The 20992-nt window shown below is 48.0% G+C and overlaps 1 protein-coding gene and 1 long non-coding RNA gene across 4 annotated transcripts in view; one reads left to right on the top strand and one right to left on the bottom strand.

The window, feature by feature from the left end:
• Nucleotides 1-8526, bottom strand: part of LOC139243873 (uncharacterized) — a 16191-nt gene extending 7665 nt beyond the window's left edge. The window contains exons 1-2 of the long non-coding RNA XR_011589737.1: nt 8447-8526; nt 4830-5018 (exon numbers count right to left, since the gene is read on the bottom strand). This is a non-coding gene — a long non-coding RNA (uncharacterized lncRNA). The remainder of the gene's footprint in view (nt 1-4829; nt 5019-8446) is intronic.
• Nucleotides 8299-20992, top strand: LOC139243871 (zinc finger protein 436-like). Of its 3 annotated transcripts, none has more exons than XR_011589736.1 (3): nt 8299-8373; nt 11200-11388; nt 20522-20992. XR_011589736.1 is itself a non-coding variant. In XM_070870883.1 (3 exons), the coding sequence occupies exon 3, from the start codon at nt 15687-15689 to the stop codon at nt 16527-16529; it is 843 nt and encodes a 280-aa protein (XP_070726984.1). In that variant the 5' UTR covers nt 8299-8373; nt 11200-11388; nt 15326-15686; the 3' UTR covers nt 16530-16822. The 3 variants fall into 3 exon arrangements, 2 of the variants coding, with proteins under 2 accessions (XP_070726984.1, XP_070726983.1); XM_070870883.1 differs by lacking the exon at nt 20522-20992 and adding an exon at nt 15326-16822; XM_070870882.1 differs by lacking the exon at nt 20522-20992 and adding an exon at nt 15298-16822.

Genomic DNA, 20992 nt, shown 5'->3' with positions numbered 1-20992 from the left:
TTGATTTTTTTCTGCCGAAGTGCATGACCTCACACTTTCCAACATTATACTCCATCTGCCAAATGTTCACCCAATCACTGAGCCTGTCTCTGTCCTTTTGCAGCTTTTTTATGTCCTCCTCACACATTACTTTTCCTCCCATCTTTGTATCGTCAGCAAACTTGGCTACATTACACTCAGTCCCTTCTTCCAAGTCGTTAATATAGATTGTAAATAGTTGGGGTCCCAGCACTGATCCCTGCGGCACCCCACTTGTTACTGATTGTCAACCAGAGATTGAACCATTTATCCCGACTCTGTTTTCTGTTTGTTAGCCAATCCTCTATCCATGCTAATATATTGCCCCCAACCCCGTGAACTTTTATCTTGTGCAATAACCTTTTGTGTGGCACCTTGTCAAATGCCTTCTAGAAGTCCAAATACACCACATCCGCTGGTTCCCCTTTATCCACCCTGTTTGTTACATCCTCAAAGAATTCCAGCAAATTTGTCAAACCTGACTTCCCCTTCATAAATCCATGCTGACTCTGCCTGACCAAAGTTTGCTTTTCCAAATGTCCTGTTACTGCTTCTTTAATAATTGACTCCAACATTTTCCCAACCACAGATGTTAGGCTAACTGGTCTATAGTTTCCTGCTTTTTGTCTGCCTCCTTGTTTGAATAGGGGTGTTACATTTGCAGTTTTCCAATCTGCTGGGACCTCCCCAGAATCCAGGGAATTTTGGTAAATTACAACCACCCCGGAACCCCAGTGGTGGGAAAATTATTCAAAAAAAATCCTGAAGGACAGGATAAATTTTCATTTGGAAAGATATGGATTAATCAAGGATATTCAGCATGGATTGTGAAGGGAAGGTCATGTCTGACTAACTTGATTGAATTTTTCGAGAAGGTAACAAGGAGGATTGATAAGGGTAGTGCGTATGATGTAGTATATATGGATTTTAGCAAAGCTTTTGATAAAGTCCCACATGGCAGACTGGTCACGAAAATAAAAGCCCATGGGATCCAGGACAAAGTGATAAGTTGGATCCAAAATTGGTTCAGGCTGGAAGCAAAGGGTAATGGTTGATGGTGTTTTTGTGACTGGAAGGCTGTATCCAGTGGGGTTCCGCAGGGCTCAGTGCTGGGTCCCTTGTTTTTTTTGGGGATATATCAATGATTTGGACTTGAATGTTGGGGATATGATTCAGAAGTTTGCAGGTGACACTAAAATAGGCTGTGTGATTGAGAATTAAGAAGAAAGCTGCAGACTGCAGGAAGATATCAATGTACCGGTCAGGGGGGCATTACAGTGGCAAATGGAATTCAATCCAGATAAGTGTGAGGTAATGCATTTGGGGAGGTCTAACAAGGCAAGGGAATACACATTAAATGGTACGACACTGGTGTCGCAGTTGTGAGGCGGACTGGTTGGGCTGGGTGCTCTTTGCCTTTCTGTCATAGGTTTATATGTAACCTTCAGGGCTGCTGACCAAGGGCCGTGCGGCTCTTTGTCGGCCAGCGCGGACATGATGGGCTGAAATGGCCTCCTTCTGCGCTGTAAATTTCGATGTTTCTATGTGTAGAGGAACAGAGGGACCTTGGGGTGCAGGTCCACAGATCCCTGAAGGTGGCAGGCCAGGTAGATAAGGTGGTTATGAAAGCATATGGAATACTTGCCTTTATTAGTCGAGGCATAAAATACAAGAGCTAGGAAGTTTTGCTTGAAATGTATAAAACACTGGTTAGGCAGCAGCTGGAATACTGTGTGCAGTTCTGGTCACCACATTACAGGAAAGATGTGATTGTACTGGAAAGGGTACAGAGGAGATTTACAAGAATGTTGCCTGGACTGGAGAATTTTGGCGATGAGGAAAGATTGGAGATGCTGGGTCTGTTTTCTTTGGAACGGAGGAGGCTGAGGGGAGACCTGATTGAAGTGTATAAAATTATGAGGGGCCTGGATAGAGTGGATAGGAATGACCAGTTTCCTTTGGCAGAGGGGTCAACAACCAGCGGGCATAGATTTAAAGTAATTGGTTTAGAGAAGATACAAAAGGAAATGTCTTCACCCAGAGAATGGTGGGGGTCTGGAACTCACTACCTGAAAGGGTGGTAGAGGCAGAAACCCTCCAAAAAATTCTTGGATGTGCACTTAAAGTGTCGTTACCTACAGGGCTACAGACCAAGAAAGTGGGATTAGGCTGGATAGCTCTTGGTTGGCCGGCACGGACACAGTGGGCCAAAATGGCCTCCTGCCACGCTGTAAATTTTGATGATTTTATGATTAATGACCGAGATGAAGGGACCGAGTGTAATGTATCCTAATTTACTGATGATACAAAACTAGGTGGGACAGTAAGTTGTGAGAACACAAGAGTCTGCAAGATATATCGATAGACGATGTGAGTGGGCAGTAAGGTGGCAGATGGAGTATAATGTGGGGAAATGTGAGGTTATTCACTTTGGTAGGAACAATAGAAAAACAGAATATCGTTTAAATGGTGAGAAACTTTTCAATGTTGGTGTTCAGAGAGATTTGGCTGTCCTCGTGCAAGAAACACAGGAAGTGAGCGAGCAGGTACACAAGCAATAAGGAAGGTCAATGGTATGTTGTCCTTTATTGCAAGGCGTTGGAGTATAAGAGTAAGGAAGTCTTACTACAATTGTACAGGGCCTTGGTGAGACCACACCTGGAGTACTGAACACAGTTTTAATCTCCTTATCTAAGGAAGGAAATACTTGCCTCGGAGACGGTGAACAAAGGTTCACCAGATTGATTCCTGGGATGAGTGGGCTGTCTTATGATGAGAGGTTGTGTAGAATGGGCCTGTACTCTCTCGAGTTTAAAGAATGAGGTGTGATCTCATTGAAACAGACACGATTCTGAAGGGGACTGACAGGTTAGATGCTGAGAGGTTGATTCCCCCGGCTAGAATGTCTAGAACTAGGGGGCACTGTCTCAGGATAAGGGGTAGGCCATTTAGGACAGAGATGAGGAATTTCTTCACTCAGAAGGTTGTGAACCTTTGGACTTCTCTGCCCCAGAGGGCTGTGGATGCTCAGTCTATTCAAGGCTGAGAGAGGTAGATTTTTGGACTCTCGGTGAATCAAGGGATATGGAGATCAGGCGGGAAAGTGGAGTTGAGGTCGATGATCAGTCATGATCTTACTGAATGGTGGAGCAGGCTCGAGGGACCTTATTGCCTACTCCTGCTCCTAATTCTTATGTTGACATCCAGGGGGCTCGAGATTTATTAGTCCCACCCTTTTTCTTTAAGGTAACATACTTCCTCTGAACCCTCATTACCTCCTCCTTGAAAGCCTCCCACTGCTCTGAGACTGATTTACCTTCAATATAAGAATTAGGAGCAGGAGTATGCCATTCGGCCCCTCGAGCCTGCTCTGCCATTCAATGAGATCACGGCTGATCTTTTACCTCAACTCCACTTTCCTGCACTATTCCCATAAACCTTGATTCCCTTTATATACAAAAATCTATCGATCTCTGTTTTGAATATACTCAACGACTGACCTTCCACAGCCCTCTGGAGTAGAGAATTCCAAAGATTCACCACCCTCTGAGTGAAGAGGTTTCTCCTCACCTCAGTCCTAAATGACCAAATCCTTATTCTGAGACTGGGACCCCTGGTACTAGACTCCCCAGAGGAAACATCCTCCCTGCATCTACCCTGTAAGAATTTTGTATGTTTCAATAAGATCACCTCTCATTCTTCTAAACTCGAAAGAATATAGGCCTAGTCCACTCAATCTCTCCTCAATGGACAATCCCCCCATCCCAGGAATTCAGTCTGGTGAACCTTCCTTGCCATCCTCAATGACAAGTACATCCTTCCTTAGGTAAGCAGCCAAAACTGTGCACAATACTCAGCTGCAGTCTCACCAGGGCCCTATATAATTACAGTAAGACATCTTTACTCTTGTACTCAAATCCTCTTGTAATAAAGGTCAACATACCATTTGTTTTCTTAATTACTTGCTGTACCTGAATATTCACTTTGTGATTAGTGTACAAGGACACCAAGGTCCCTCTGAACACCAACATTTCCCAATCTCTCACCATTTCAAGTAGCTGTTTCCAGTCCACTTTGGCTAAATCACATCTCAGCTTAGTAAAATTGGCTTTTCACTCATTGAGAACTTTTATTCCTGGTCTATCTTTGATCTTTTCCATAACTACCCGAAATCTAACTGAATTGTGATCACTGACAGCCCTTCTACCTGCCCAGCTTCAGTCCCTAATACTAAGTCCAGGACTTCCCCGTCTCTTGTTGGGCTTGCTACGTACTGGCTAAAAAGTTCTGCTGGGTGCTGACCCCTCTGTGAAGGGAAATGGGTCCTTCCTAACCACTCTATCTAGGCCCCTCATAATTTTATACACCTCATTAAGGTCTCCCCTCAGCCTCCTCTGTTCCAAAGAAAACAAACTATTAAGAGGGTTGGTGGGCTGGAGGAGGTTACAGAGATCGGGAGGAGTGAGGCCCTGGAGAGATTTGAACAAAAGGATTGAGTATTTTAAAGGCTGATGCCACCAGCCATCGTGCTCAGCACATAATGTGACTCACTACCAACAGGAAGGATGTTACTTTAACTACTACAAATACATAATGAGGGGAAATCAATCTCTGTCCCTTTAACTAACAGCGACATGGAAAGAGGGAAATGAATGACCTTTAAACACCTGGTCCACTTGGCACTGAAGTGTCTGAAACTCATAATAGGAACTCCAGGGAAATAAAATACTGACAAATGTTAAACTGTTTTGTTGACAAAAGAAATCTCGACTTAACTTTAAAAAAATTAATTGTTAAAAGCACAAACTCACTTGATTGGCCGACTCAGAATGCACCCCTCAAGCACCGCGATTGGTTGCAGAAGACGCTGCTCCCTGGATCCTCCGGCCTCTGAGCTCTCTTCCTATTGGTTCCCAGGGCAATCAATCACCACTCGCCAACATTACGCTGCCAGATGAAGTTGAGAGGCTCGGAGGAAGAAATAAAATGAGGCCGTGAATCTGAATTAAGAAATAAAATTAGAGAAACATGATTAAATGAATGAGGAGGGGCAATATAAACTAAAGGGTACAATCCTAAAGGGGGTGCATGAACAGTGAGACCTGCGGGTATAGGGGCACAAATCACTGAACGTGGCAGGACAGGTTGGGAAAGAAGTTTAAAAAACTTACAGGATCCTAGGCATCACAGAGTACAAAAGCAATGAGGTTATGATGAACCTTTGTAAAACACTGGTTCAACCTCAACTGGAGCATTGTGTCCAATTCTGGGCACCACACATTAGGATGTGATGCCTCAGAGAGGGTGCAGAAAATATTTACAAGAATGATTCACGAGATGAGGGACTTCAGTTACGTGGATTGACTGGAGAAGCTGGGGTTGTTCTCCTTGGAGCAGAGAAGGTTGAGAGGAGAATTGATAGAGGTTCAAAATCATGAGGGATGTAGGCAGAGCAGACATCCCATTGTTCTGTTCCCATTGGTGGAAGGGTCGAGAACCAGAGGAGACGGATTTAAGGTGATTGGTAAAAGAACCAAAAGCGACATGAGAAAAATCTATTTTGCGCAGCGAGTGGTTAGGATCTGGAATGCACGGCCTGAAAGGGAGGTGGAGGCAGACTCAATCACAGCTTTCAAAAGGGAGTTGGATAAATATCTGAAAGAAAACATTTGCAGGGCCGGGGGAAAGGGCGGGGCAGTGGGACTCGCTGGGAGCCGGCAAGGGCTCGAGGGGCCGAATGGCCTTCCGTGCTGTAACCATTCTCCGATTGTGTGAGCAGAACCACTCTGTTCCCTGACTCAATCTAAAGCCTTCCTGACTGTGAGCACCTGTTAAACCTGCCCTGCACCTTCACTGCTCCAAGGAGAACCACCCCAGATGCTGCAGCCATCATCTTATTGAATGGCGGCAGGCCTGAGAGGCCAAATGGCGACTCATCTCCTATTTCTGATGTTCTCATGTGTTCATGTCACTGGCCCCCATCCTGCAGCGGGACAATGGAACACATTGTGACGTGGGGGAAGCCCCGCCCCTGTCGCTCCCTGCTCCCCGCGGTGGGCGGACCCGTGCTGCCCAAAGATGGCGGCCGAACGCCCGCAACCCCCGACAGTAACCAAGTCCCGTCCCCGCCCGAAGGTGTCCCACAGCCGCTGCCGACTTGGCGACGGAATCTCGCCGCCCGCGCGTGTACGTGAGTCCGTGAGTCCGCAGGGAGGCTGGGCGCGCTGCCCGGGCCGCTCCTCCATCCTCCGCGGGTCATCTCCCACAATAGGCTGGCCCCGCGCCTGCACACAACTCCGCCCCGCCTCACCCGGGCCACCGAGCTCAAAGGCCACGAGCGGAGCCGCCAACAAACCTCCAACCCGCGCAACACTCAGCCCGCAGCCAATGGCGGGGCGGCACGGGGCACCAGCCCACCCAGCGCACGCTGCTCCGCACCAATCGGCGGCGGGGGGGGCGGGGCCGCGGCACCAATCAATCAATCAGCGAACAATCCAGGGCGCGCGGTGCTGAAGGGAAAGTGTCTGTGGCCACACAAACACAAGATGCTGCAAGTGTCCGCGGCTCAGGCAACATCTGTGGGCAGCAACACAGTTAATGGTTGGTCACAACTGGAGAGTGTTGGGAAAGGACAGATCCTGAAGGAGCATCACAGGCAGTCCCTCGCAATCGAGGAGGACTTGCTTCCACTCTATAAATGAGTCTTTAGGTGGATGAACAGTCCAACAGGGGAGCCACAGTCCCTGTCACAGGTGGGACAGATAGTCATTGAGGGAAAGGGAGGGTGGGACAGGTTTACCGCACGCTCCTTCCGCTGCCTGCGCTTGGTCTCTGCATGCTCTCGGCGATGAGACTCGAGGTGCTCAGCGCCCTCCCGGATGCACTTCCTCCACTTAGGGCGGTCTTTGGCCAGGGACTCCCAGGTGTCGGTGGGGATGTTGCACTTTATCAGGGAGGCTTTGAGGGTGTCCTTGTAACATTTCCTCTGCCCACCTTTGGCTTGTGTGCCGTGAAGGAGTTCTGACTAGAGCGCTTGCTTTGGGAGTCTCGTCTCTGGTATGCGAGCAATATGGCCTGCCTAACGGAGCTGGTCGAGTGTGGTCAGTGCTTCAATGCTGGGGATATTGGCCTGGTCGAGGACGCTAATGTTGGTGCATCTGTCCTCCCAGGGAATTTGCAGGATCTTGCGGAGACATTGTTGGTGGTATTTCTCCAACAACTTGAGGTATCTACTGTACATGGTCCATGTCTCTGAACCATTAAAGAGCGCGGGTATTACTACAGCCCTGTAGACCATGAGCTTGGTGGCAGATTTGAAGGCCTGGTCCTCAAACACTCTTTTCGTCAGGCGGTCGAAGGCTGCACTGGAGGCGGTGTTGAATCTCGTTGCCAATGTCTGCTCTTGTTGATAATAATCTCCCGAGGTACGGGAAATGGTCCACATTGTCCAGGGCCGCACCGTGGATCTTGATGACTGGCAGGCGCGGGGTGGGGGGCAGTGCTGTGCGGCGGGGACAGGCTGGTGGAGGACCTTTGTCTGACGGATGTTTAGCGTAAGGCCTACGCTTTCGCACGTCTCAGTGAAGACGTTGACTCTGGGTTCAGCCTCTGTGTGTGCAGACGCAAGTGTTGTCCGTGTACTGTAGCTCGACGACAGAGGTCGGGTGGTCTTGGACCTGGCCTGGAGATGACGACGGTTAAACAGGTTCCCACTGGTTCTGTAGTTTAGTCCCACTCCAGTGGGGAGCTTGTTGAGTGTGAGGTGGAGCAGGGCAGCGAGGGAGATCGAGAAGAAAGTTGTTGAGGCCAATTCGCTAAATATATTGAAAAAGGAGTTGGATGAAGTGCTGACGACTCGGGGGATCCAGGGTCTGGAGAGAAAGCAGGAAAGGGGCACTGAGGGAGTGGTCGGCCATGATCTGATTGAATGTGGTGCAGGCTCGAAGGGCCCAATGGCCGACTCCTGCACCGATTGTCTGTGTTTAAAAGCCGCCTCTGTGAGCGGCCTGTCGCTCCCCGGCCTTCACTGATTGTTGTGTCTCGGGGCCCAATGTGTTTGTCCTGGAACACTCTCACACCGCGCGCTGGGAAGCGCCTTCCCGCCTTTTGTGACGTGTGTAAATACCAGTTGTTGTTGTTGCGGCTCAGCCAATCAGCGGCACAGGTCCCGCCCCTCGGGCTCCCCGATTGGTTGGAGGACCCGCCGCCGGCTCGCTCCTCCAGCCCCGGCCCGCTCGCTCCCCATTGGTCGGAAGCTCCCGTCAATCAGGCCGTGAGCCCGGGTCACGTGTCCCTCGAGCGCGCTCCGCCAGACTGTGTGACGTGTGTCGGGGACCCGGATGTGCGGACTCTCAGGTTTGGATTTGCCTTTATTCTCCCCCTCCCCCCCCGCGCCATTCTCTACCCAATCGGAGCGGAGAAAACTCACTTTACGTCACCGATCGCGGCTCTTTAACGGACACAAACACCTTTCCCCGGAAGGCCCCGCGCCACAGGACCCGACCGCGCAGGCGCAGCTCCCAGTGTGGGGGGAGGGCGCGGTCTGTGTCCTCTGGGCATGCGCGGTTATTACCGATGATGACCGGGAGGGGCGCTGTGCCGGGCGTGGTTCCCGGTGCGCAGGCGCGGACTCTGGGCTGTCAATCACCCATCAGGCAGTGCGGCTGCTGGTGAGACCTGTGACGTCATAGAACCCCAGGCAGTGACATCACAGAAGGAGGCCATTCGGCCCATCGTGTCCCTGCCGGCCGGCACAGAGCTCTCCAGCCTGATCCCACTGTACAGCTCTCGGCTTACATTGATATAAGACTTACATTTATATAGCGCCTCTCACCGCCACCAGACGTCTCAAAGCTCTTTACAGAGAATGAAGTTCTGTTGGAGTGTAGTCACTGTTGTAATGTGGGAAATGCGGCAGTCAATCTGTGCACAGCAAGATCCCACAGACAGCCATGTGGTTGAGGGATAAATATTGGCCAGGACACCGGGGATAACTCCCCTGCTCTTCATCGAATTAGTGCCATGGGATCTTTTACAGCCATCAGAGGGAGAGAGCAGACAGAGCCTCGGTTTAACGTCTCATCCGACAGTGCAGCACTCCCTCAGCACTGCACTGCAGTGTCAGCCTACACTTTCTGTGCTCAAGTCCCTGGAGTGGGACTTGAACCCACAACCTTCTGTCTCCGAGGCGAGAGTGCTACCCACTGAGCCACAGCTGACCCCTCTGCTAACAGAAATAGGTCCTTGCTATCCACTCTATCCAGAGCCCTCATAATTTTATATACCGCAATTAGGTCTCCCCTCTAAACCTTCTTCCAATTACTTTAAACCTATGCACCCCAGTTATTGACCCCTCGGCTAAAGGAAATAGGTCCTTCCCATCCACTCTATCTGGGCCCCTCATAATTTTATACACCTCAATCAGGTCTCCCCTCAGTGTCTCTTTTCCTAAGAAAACAACCCCACCTATTCAATCTTTCCTCTTCGTTAAAATTCTCCAGTCCACGCAACATCCTCGTAAATCTCTGTACCCTGTCGAGTGTAATCACATCTTGCCTGTAATGTGATGACCACAACTGCACACAGTACTCTAGCTGTGGCCTAACGAGTGTTTTAGTGTCAAGCTCTTATATTCTATGCCTCAGCTAATAAAGGCAAGTATCCCAAATGCTTTCATAACCACCTTATCTACCTCTCCTGCTCCCTTCAGGGATCTGTGGACCTGCACTCCAAGGTCGCTCTGTTCCTCTTCACTTCTCAGTGCCCTACCATTTATTGTGTATTCCCTTGTCTTGTTCACCCTCCCCAAATGCATTACCTCACACTGGGTTGAATTCCATTTGCCACTGTTCTGCCCACCTGACCAGTCCATTGATATCTTCCTGCAGTCTGCAGCTTTCTTCTTCATTATCAACCACATGGCCAATTTTTTTATAATTTGCAAACTTCTTAGTCATACCCTACACTCAGGTCAAAATCATTGATATATACCACAAAAAGCCAGGGACCTACTACTGAGCCCTGGGGAACCCCACTAGAAACAGCCTTCCAGTCACAAAAACACCCATCAACCATTACCCTTTGCTTCTGCCTCTGAGACAATTTTGGATCCAACTTGCTACTTTGCCTTGGATCCCATGGGCTTTTGTTTTTGTGAACAGTCTGCCCTAACTAATAAGGGGTTATGGGGAGCGGGCAGGGAAGTGGACCTGAGTCCATGATTGGATCAGCCAAGATTGTATTAAATGGTGGAGTAGGCTCGAGGGGCCGTATGGCCTACTCCTGCTCCTATTTCTTCTGTTCTTAGGTGGGACCTTATCAAAAGCCTTGCTAAAATCCATATCCACTGCATCAAATGCACTCCCCTCATCGATCCGCCTTGTTACCTCTATGGTAGAGCTATCCAGCTGGTTCCACTCCCCTGATCTTTCCCCATAGCTCTGCAAATATTGTCCCTTTAGGTATTTATCCAATTCACGTTTGAAAGTTACTATTGAATCTGCTTCCACCGCCCTATCAGGCAGTGCGTTCCAGATTGCAACAACTCGCTGCTTATAGAATGTTCCCTCATGTCGCCTCTGCTTCTTTTGCCAATCACCTGAACTCTGTGTCCTCTGGTTACCGACCCTTCTGCCACTGGAAAGTGTTTCTCCTTATTTAGTCTATTAAAACTGTTCATGAATTTGAACACTCTATCAAATCTCCTCTATACCTTTTCTGCTCCAAGGAGAATAACTGCAGCTTCTCCAGTATCTCCCCATAACTGAAGTCCCTCATCCTTCGTACCATTCGAGTAAATCTCTTCTGCACCCTCTCTAAGGTGTAGACATCCTTCTGAAAGTGTGGTGCCCAGAATTGAACACAATGTGCCAGCTGAGGCCTAACCAGTGTTTTATAAAGGTTTAGCATAACTTACATCAAATGCTGATATTTGTGTGATGGGGTTTAGACGGGCGAGGTTTATCCAGTCAGTTGGATGTGAGCTGAAACATGTGCACTTGGAGCGGAGAGCCAGGGACACGCTGTGTAACCGGGCACAGACACTCTGCACAGCCCACACATCTCTTGTTTCCCACTTGGCCCAAAAGGAATATATTAAATGCAACAATTCATTTGATTTGACTTTAAATAGTTTTGTTTATAAATTTACTCATGCTTCTCGAATTTTACTTTTTAACTCAGATTCACGGCCTCATTTTATTTCTTCCTCTGAGCCCCTCAACTTCATCTGGCAGCGTAATGTTGGTGAGTGGTGATTGATTGCCCTGGGAACCAACAGGAAGAGAGTTCAGAGGCCGGAGGGCCCAGGGAGCAGCGTGTTCTGCAACCAATCGCAGTGCTTAAGGGGTGGATCCTGAGTCGGCCAATCAGGTGAGTCTGTGTGAACTCCTGTTAAACTGTACATCTTTTAAAAATCAAATCAAGGTTTCTTTTGTCAGCAAAACAGTTGAACATTTGTCAGTATTTGACATAAGAACATAAGAAATAGGAGCAGGAGTCGGCCATACGGCCCCTCGAGTCTGCTCCGCCATTTAATACGATCATGGCTGATCCGATCATGGACTCAGGCCCGCGCCCCATAACCCCTGATCGGTTAAGAAACTGTCTATCTCTGTCTTCAATTTATTCAATGACCCGGCTTCCACAGCTCTCTGAGGCAGCGAGTTCCACAGATTTACAACCCTCTGAGAGGTAAAATCCCTCCTCAGCTCAGTTTTAAATGGATGGCCCTTTATTCTAAGATCATGCCCCCTAGTTCTAGTCTCCCCCATCAGTGGAAACATCCTCTCTGCATCCACCTTGTCAAACCCCCTCATTATCTTATATATTTCGATAAGATCACCTCTCATTCTTCTGAATTCCAATGAGTAGAGGCCCAACCTCCTCAACCTTTCCTCATAAGTCAACCCCCTCATCTCCGGAATCAACCTCGTGAACCTTCTCTGAACTGCCTCCAAAGCAAGTATATCCTTTCTTAGATATGGAAATCAAAACTGCACGCAATATTCCAGGTGTGGCCTCACCAATACCCTGTATAACTGGAGCAAGACTTCCCTGCTTTTATACTCTATCCCCTTTGCAATAAAGGTCAAGATTCCATTGGCCTCCCTGATCACTTGCTGTACCTGCATACTAACCTTGTGTTTCATGCACCAGACCCCCAGGTCCTGCTGTACTGCGGCACTTTGCAATCTTTCTCCATTTAAATAATAACTTGCTCTTCGATGTTTGGTTACAATTTAGCCCCATGTTCCTAATCTTTGGTGTGGAGGGTGTGGGTAAGTCAGATGATCATCTCCTGGACCTGCTCTTGGGCCTGGCTAGAACAGCAATTTGTAGGTCCAGGATGAACAGGGTCTGGGGGGTCACTCTGGCTGCCTGCCTCTCTTCCTGCGGTCTGGTCTGTGTCCGGGTGGCCCTGGAGAGGGAGCAGGCCGTGTCCACCGGTATAAAAGAACATAACAGATAGGAGCCAGAGTCGGCCTTTTTGCCCCTTCAGGCCTGCTCTGCCATTCAACAAGATCATGGCTGATCTTCTAGCTCAACTCCATCTTCCTGCACTATCCCTATATCCCTTAATTCCCTTAGTTTCCAAAAAATGATCACCCTCTGTCTTGAATCTACTCAACGGCTGAGCACCTACAGCTCTCTGGAGCAGAGATTTCCAAAGATTCACCATCCTCTGGGTGAGGAAATTTCTCCTCATCTCAGTCCTAAATGTCTGATCCCTTATTCAGCAGCATGGATCAGCAAGTGAATCCCTTCCCACACACGGAGCAGGTAAATGGTCTCTCCCCAGTGTGAGTGTGTCGGTGTGCAGTGAGGGTGAATGACTGAACCCCTTCCCACAGTGAGAGCGACTGAACTGTTTCCCATCAGTGTGAACTCACTGGTGTTGAATCAGATCTGCAGAGCTTTTAAACCAGTTCGCACCGTATTACACCAGGCCCCTGTCTCTGTTTATATTACACTGGACCCTGTCTCTGTTTATATTACACTAGACCCTGTCTCTGTTTATATTACACTCGACCCTGTCTCTGTTTATATTACACTGGACCCTGTCTCTGTTTATATTACACCAGACCCTGTCTCTGTTTATATTACACTAGACCCTGTCTCTGTTTATATTACACTAGACCCTGTCTCTGTTTATATTACACTAGACCCTGTCTCTGTTTATATTACACTAGACCCTGTCTCTGTTTATATTACACTAGACCCTGTCTCTGTTTATATTACACTAGACCCTGTCCCTGTTTATATTACACTAGACCCTGTCTCTGTTTATATTACACTGGACCCTGTCTCTGTTTATATTACACTGGACCCTGTCTCTGTTTATATTACACTAGACCCTGTCTCTGTTTATATTACACTAAACCCTGTCTCTGTTTATATTACACTAGACCCTTTCTCTGTTTATATTACACTAGACCCTGTCTCTGTTTATATTACACTAAACCCTGTCTCTGTTTATATTACACTAGACCCTGTCTCTGTTTATATTACACGAGACGCTTTCTCTGTTTATATTACACTTGACCCTGTCTCTGTTTGTATTACACTAGACCCTGTCTCTGCTTGTATTACACTAGACCTTGTCTCTGTTTGTATTACACTAGACCCTGTCTCTGTTTGTATTACACTAGACCCTGTCTCTGTTTATATTACACTGGACCCTGTCTCTGTTTATATGACACTAGACCCTGTCCCTGTTTATATTACACTAGACCCTGTCTCTGTTTATATTAGACTAGACCATGTCCCTTTTTATATTACACAAGGCACTTTCAGGAGTGCAGCGAAGGTTCATCAGACTGATTCCCGGGATGGCGGGACTGACATATCAAGAAAGACTGGATCAACTGGGCTTGTATTCACTGGAGTTCAGAAGAATGAGAGGGGATCTCATAGAAACGTTTAAAATTCTGACGGGTTTAAACAGGTTAGATTCAGGAAGAATGTTCCCAATGTTGGGGAAGTCCAGAACCAGAGGTCACTGTCTAAGGATAAGGGGTAAGCCATTTAGGACCGAGATGAGGAGAAACGTCATCACCCAGAGAGTGGTGAACCTGTGGAATTCTCTACCACAGGAAGTTGTTGAGGCCAATTCACTAAATATATTCAAAAAGGAGTTAGATGTAGTCCTTACTACTAGGGGGGATCAAGGGGTATGGCAAGAAAGCAGGAATGGGGTACTGAAGTTGCATGTTCAGCCATGAACTAATTGAATGGCAGTGCAGGCTCGAAGGTCCGAATGGCCTACTCCTGCGCCTATTTTCTATATTTCTATGAAACACAAAAGGTTAGTATGCAGGTACAGCAAGTGATCAGGAAGGCCAATGGAATCTTGGCATTTATTGCAAAGGGAATGGGGTATAAAAGCAGGGACCGTTAGACAGGGTATTGGTGAGGCCACACCATGAATACTGCGTACAATTTTGGTTTCCATATTTAAGAAAGGATATACTTGCTTTGGAGGCAGTTTAGAGAAGGTTCACTCGGTTGATTCCGGAGATGAGGGGGTTGACTGATTAGGAATAGTTGAGTAGGTTGGGCATCTACTCATTGGAATTCAGAAGAATTGAGAGGTGATCTTATCGAAACATGTAAAATTACAAGGGGGCTTGACAAGGTGAATGCAGAGAGGATGTTTCCACTGATAGGGGAGACTAGAACGAGGGCATAATCTTAGAATAAGGGACTTCCCATTTAAAACCGAGATGATGATAAACTTCATCTCTGGGGGTTGTAAATCTGTGGAATTCGCTGCCTCAGAGAGCTGTGGAAGCTGGGTCATTGAATATATTTAAGGGGTTATGCGGAGTGGGCAGGGAAGTGGACCTGAGTCCATGATCGGGTCAGCCATGATAGTATTAAATGCAGAGCAAGCTCGAGGGGCCATATGGCCTACTCCTTCTCCTATTTCTTATGTTCTTATGTAGTGGGTTTCGAAATGAACCCAGCCCGTGTCAGCATCTTGAGGGGAGGAGAGGGAGGGGAACCAGTGATTGTAGAACTGAACCCAGCCAGTGTCAGCATCTTGAGGGGAGGAGAGGGAGGGGAACCAGTCAGTGTAGAACTGAACCCAGCCAGAATTGGTGGTGAAAACTGGGAGTGGAAGAGAAACAGTCTAGAAATGTGCGATGGGTTTGGATTTCAGCACAGCAGGAGGGACAATGTGTGGGACAGGGATTTACAGCTTTGGAAGAACAGGAGGAAAGAATGTTCCACGGAAACTAGATGTGTCTAACCTGAATTTCTGTCTTGTATTTACAGTGATGAGTTTTGTTATCTGGTTTTACAGCATATTAGAACGTGAGATTTTCAGACAGGAAACACAAACCAAACATCACATCAGGATCTGACGGAGTCAATCGTTTCATCAGGACCTGAATATCATCGGCCTTTGAAAGTGGAAGGAGAAATGTTTGTCTGTTCTGTCTGTGGGAAAAGATTTCAAATATCAGTGTGACTGGAAAAGCACCGAGACACACACACCCGAGTGAGTGTTCCAGTGCACTGCCTGTGGAAAGAGCTTTAACCAGTTACACAGCCTGAAAAAACATCGCACCATTCACAGCGGGGAGAAACTGTAAATGTGTTGTGTGTGTGGGCGAGGCTTCAACTGATCATCCAACCTGGAGAGTCACAAGGTTACCCGGACCATGGAGAAACCGTGGGAATGTGGGGACTGTGGGAAAGTATTCAGATCACCATCAGTGCTGGAAATTCATCGACGCAGTCACACTGGGGAGAGGCCGTTCACCTGCCCCGTGTGTGGGAAGGGATTCACTGGGTCATCCCAACTTGTAACTCACCAGCGACTTCACACTGGGGAGAGGCCGTTCATCTGCTCTAACTGTAGGAGGGGGTTCACTCAGTCATCCAACCTGCTGAAACACCAGCGAGTTCACACTGGGGATAGGCCGTTCACCTGCTCTGTGTGTGGGAAGCGATTCACTCAGTCATCTACCCTGCTGAGACACAAGCGAGTTCACACTGGGGAGAGGCCATTCACCTGCTCTGTGTGTGGGAAGGGATTCACTCAGTTATCCAACCTGCTGAAACACCAGCGAGTTCACACTGGGAAGAGGCCGTTCACCTGCTCTGAGTGTGGGAAGGAATTCACTCAGTCATCCACCCTGCTGAGACACCAGCGAGTTCACACTGGAGAGAGGCCGTTCATCTGCTCTGAGTGTGAGAAGGGATTCACTCAGTTATCCACCCTGCAGTCACACCAGCGAGTTCACACCGGAGAGAGGCCGTTCACCTGCTCTGCGTGTGGGAAGGGATTCACTCAATTATCCCACCTGCTGAAACACCAGCGAGTTCACACTGGAGAGAGGCCGTTCACCTGCTCTGAGTGTGGGAAGGGATTCACTCAGTCATCCACCCTGCTGAGACACCAGCGAGTTCACACTGGGGAAAGGCCGTTCACTTGCTCTGAGTGTGGGAAGGGATTCACTCAGTCACCCAACCTGCTGACACACCAGCGAGTTCACAAGTGACTGCAGAGGTTGGAATCTGCTGTTATTGCTGCTGTTAATCACATCCAGACTGAACCATGTTCATTCTGACAGTTGAGGTTTGTTTCTGCTGATGTTAATAACCCTATAACTGGGCTGGACTTTAATATTCTGGATATATTGCTGATGGTGTTCTCGGGGCTGCAGTGTCCATTTCACAAATGCCATGTGTTATCTTTCCCCTTAATTCACCGACTCTCAACAGAAATTCAGTTTTGAATAAAATTATGAACTTTTACTTTAATCCTAAACTGATCTATGGTACAAAATCGACAATAGTGTCAAAGTTTTCACTGAATAAAATCTCCAATTAGAAAGCTTGCTGACAATTCTTACTGACTTGCACATTACACACAGAGGCCCCTCCATTATCCACCAGAAAGAAGGGGAATGGGAATTGGTGGGGAACCAGTGTCCCCAAATGTTGCCCCTCCGTCTGGTGTAACAATCCCCTCAGCATGGGAATGGAGACAAGTCCAGACCCAAACTGTGCAGTACTCCAGGTGTGGTCTTACCAACGCCCCGCACAGTTGTAGCAGGACTTCCCGACTTTTATACTCCATCCCCCTTGCAATAAAGGCCAGCATTCCATTTACCTTCCTGATTACTTGCTCTACCTGCATGCTAATTTTTTGAGTTCCATGTACAAGGAGCTCCAGATCTCTCTGTACTACAGCATTTTGTAATCGTCCCCTTTTAAATAATAATTTGCTTTTTTATTTTTCCTACCATTGTCGATAACCTGACATTTTACCACATTGTAGTCCACCTGCCAGATTTCTGCCCACTCACTGAGCCTATCTCTATCCCTTTGTAGATTCTTTGCATCCTCCTCACAGATTGCTTTCCCACCTATCTTTGTATCATCAGCAAATTTGGCTGCATTACACTCGGTCCCTTCATCCAAGTCATTGATATAAATGGTAAATAGTTGAGGCCCCAGCACTGATCCCTGTGGCACCCCACTAGTTACTGATTCCCAACCTGAAAATGACCCATTTATCCAACTGTTTTCTGTTAGTTTGCCAATCCTCTATCCATCCTGATATATTACCCACATCCCGTGAGCTTTTAGCTTGTGCAGTAACCTTTTGTGTGGCACCTCATCGAATGCTTTCTGGAAATCCAAATATACAACATCAACTGGTTCTCCTTTATCCACTCTGCTCGTTACATCCTCAAACAATTCCAGCAAATTTGTCAAACATGATTTCCCTTTCATAAAACCATACTGCAGTATGATTTTCTAAATGTCCTACTACTTCCAAAATGATGAACTCCAGTATTTTCCCAATGACAGATGGTAGGCTCACTGGTCTATAGTTTCCTGCTCTCTGTCTCCCTCCTTTCTTCAATAGGGGTGTGACATTTGCAGTTTTCCAGTCTGCTGGGACCTCTCCAGAATTCAGGGAATTTTGGTAGATTACAGCCAATGCATCCACTATCTCAGCAGCCACTTCTTTTAAGACCCTGGGATGCATGTCATCAGGTCCGGGGGACTTGTCCACCTTTAGTCCCATTAGTTTGATTAGTACTTTATCTCCAGTGATAGTGACTGTTTTAAGTGAACCCTCTGCAATAGCTCCTTGATTATCAACTGTTGGGATGTTTTTAGTGTCCTCTACCGTGAAGACCGACACAAAATATTTGTTCAAATCTCTGCCATTTCCGTGTTTCCCATTATTAATTCTCCAGTCTCATCTTCTCAGGGACCAATGTTTACTTTAGCTACTCGTTTCCTTTTTATATACCTGTAGAAACTCTTACTCTCTATTTTTATATTTCTTGCTAGTTTGCTCTCATCTGCTATCTTCCCTGTCTTTATCATTTTTTACTCGTCCTTTGCTGGTTTCTCAATATTTCCCAATCCTCTGGCCTTCCACTGTCTTTCGGAACGTTATATGCCTTTTTTTCCAATTTGATACCATCCTTTACTTCCATGACGACACTTGTTGTACACTTGTTGACCAGACCACGAGAAGTGTGGTTGTTCCACAACGAGAGGTTTCCTCTATTTAAACAGAAACAACTACAGTGTTATTTCCTGAAATAATTCCCACTGTCCGACCTGAATGAATCCATGTCACTACCAAACGTTGCGATGTTTGCTCCACTCCACAGGATTCCATCTGTTTAAAGCCACAACACAAAGGACCCATTTCCTCCTGGAGTTTGAGAGAAATTGGCTTTAACAATGGGGCAGAGTTCCAGCCAATGAGGGAGATCCGGGCTCAGCCACGTCCACTGGGGGGCCGCAAGCCCCACCCCTCGCAAACTCCGATTGGCTGGAGGACCAACCGCCAGCCCGGCCCTCCAGCCCCGCCCCCGCTCTCCCTATTGGTTAGGAGCTGCCGTCAATCAGCCAGGCAGGGTGAGCTGAGCATGCGCAGTGGGTGAGGCAGTGGGTGAGAGGTGGGCAGAGGGAGGGAGCAGATTAATAAAGGACGCGCTTATTTGTATGGCAAAAATGGCCACCATGTTCCACCCTTTGTTATGATTGGTCCCCTTGGAGGATAAGCCACACGCTGAAGTTTCACTGGAACGTGTAACTGGAACCGCCCATTCCAAGGTCTCACTGACTTTGCAAATTGTTACTCCCTGAAGCAACAGAGGACAGAGCTCCCCAGAAGACAGCAAAGGCCAGCCAAAGTGCCTTATCCCAGTCCCAGTGCTTCCTCCCCCAGCCAAAGTGCCTGATCCCAGTCCCAGTGCTTCCTCCCCAGCCAAAGTGCCTTATCCCAGTCCCAGTGCTTCCTCCCCCAGCCAAAGTGCCTTACCCCAGTCCCAGTGCTTCCTCCCCCAGCCAAAGTGCCTTACCCCAGTCCCAGTACATGCCTCCCCCAGCCAAAGTGCCTTATCCCAGTCCCAGTACATTCCTCCCCCAGCCAAAGTGCCTTACCCCAGTCCCAGTGCTTCCTCCCCCAGCCAAAGTTCCTTACCCCAGTCCCAGTACATGCCTCCCCCAGCCAAAGTGCCTTATCCAAGTCCCAGTACATTCCGTCCCCAGCCAAAGTGTCTTACCTCAGTCCCAGTGCTTCCTCCCCCAGTCCTGTTTCTCGGCACCACCTGCATGGAATGATTCGGGCCGCGAGGTGTTGGGGCTTGACAGGGGGCGGGGCTTGTCAGGGGGCGGGGCTTGTCGCCTGTCAGTCATAAAAGTGCAGAACAAATCGTTCCATGGGTTAATAAACCCCGGGGGGACACGGCTTCACACAGCCCGAGTACGGGCCAGGCCCGAGAGACAACACTCCGCACCATCCGCTTCACACACACCTGGGCTCAGCCCCAGGCCCCCAATCACAGCCCGCAGGCCCCGTGTTTGCCCCCCGCCACCCCCCGGTTCCAGGCCCGGTCAGTGAGCGCCTGGGGGAGGGGCTCAGTGGCCGCCATAAGAACATAAGAAATAGGAGCAGGAGTCGGCCATGCAGCCCCTCGAGCCTGCTCCGCCATTTAATACCATCACGGCTGATCCGATCATGGACTCAGCTCCACTTCCTGCCCGCTCCCAGTAACCTCTTATTCCCTTGCTCAAAAATCTGTCTATCTCTGTCTTTCATTTATTCAAGAAGCCAATGCCTCTGAGGCAGCGAATTCCACAGATTTACAACACTCAGAGAAGAAATTCCTCCTCATCTCAGTTTTAAATGGACGGCCCCTTATTCGAAGATTATGCCCCTGGTTCTAGACTTTTAAAAAAAAGCTTGGAACTAATGATTTGGAATCATGTGTTACCTTCCACGACAGATTGCTCAAGACGGAAGATAAAGAACTTGCTGCAAACACATTGCAGATACCTTTTGTATTGTTTAATCACAAAGGTTTTTGTGAAAATAATATTGACGAGCTAAATAGATAGGAGTTGCTGCTCAAGTATTCGGGAAGGGAAATGTAATTGATATAACCTAAGTTTGAGCTGTGGAGGGAAGACCTCTCACAGAGCGCTGCTATTTTTCCTTTTGTGTTTTTTCTTGCAGAAGCAAGATGAGGAGAGGATGCAGGATGAAATATCGCAGCCAGCAAGGTCCAGGTGATCGAGGGAAGGCCAGTGTGCCTGGAATGCTGGGGAAGCATCGCTGACCTACATTGTTCCCGGTTAAGCAACGCCTCGATTTCAAAATTTTCATTCATTGTTTTCAGATCCCTCCATGGCCTCTCCCCTCCCTATCTCTGTAATCTCCTCCAGTCCCACAACCCCTGAGAGATCTGCTCTCCTCTAATTCTGCCTTCTTGAGCATCCCTGATGATAATCGCTCAACCTTCTGTTGCCGAGGCCCCAAGCTCTGAAACTCACTCCCGAAACCTCATTCCTCCTTTAAGACGCTCCTTAAAACCTATGTCTTTGTCCTAATATCTACTTACGTGGTTTGGTGTCAAGTTTTTGTCTTATAATACTTTGTGAAATTCCTTGGGACGTTTTACACATTAAAGGCGTTATATAAATACAA

Source organism: Pristiophorus japonicus, unplaced genomic scaffold (assembly GCF_044704955.1).
Source record: "Pristiophorus japonicus isolate sPriJap1 unplaced genomic scaffold, sPriJap1.hap1 HAP1_SCAFFOLD_190, whole genome shotgun sequence".
NCBI lineage: Eukaryota > Metazoa > Chordata > Chondrichthyes > Pristiophoridae > Pristiophorus > Pristiophorus japonicus.
Note: the sequence above shows the minus strand (reverse complement) of the source record. Positions and strands in the feature narration are given on the sequence as shown.

Coding starts and splice junctions, on each gene's coding strand:
- LOC139243871 (XM_070870883.1), top strand. CDS start 15,687: ATGGAGAAACCGTGGGAATGTGGGGACTGTGGGAAAGTATTCAGATCA.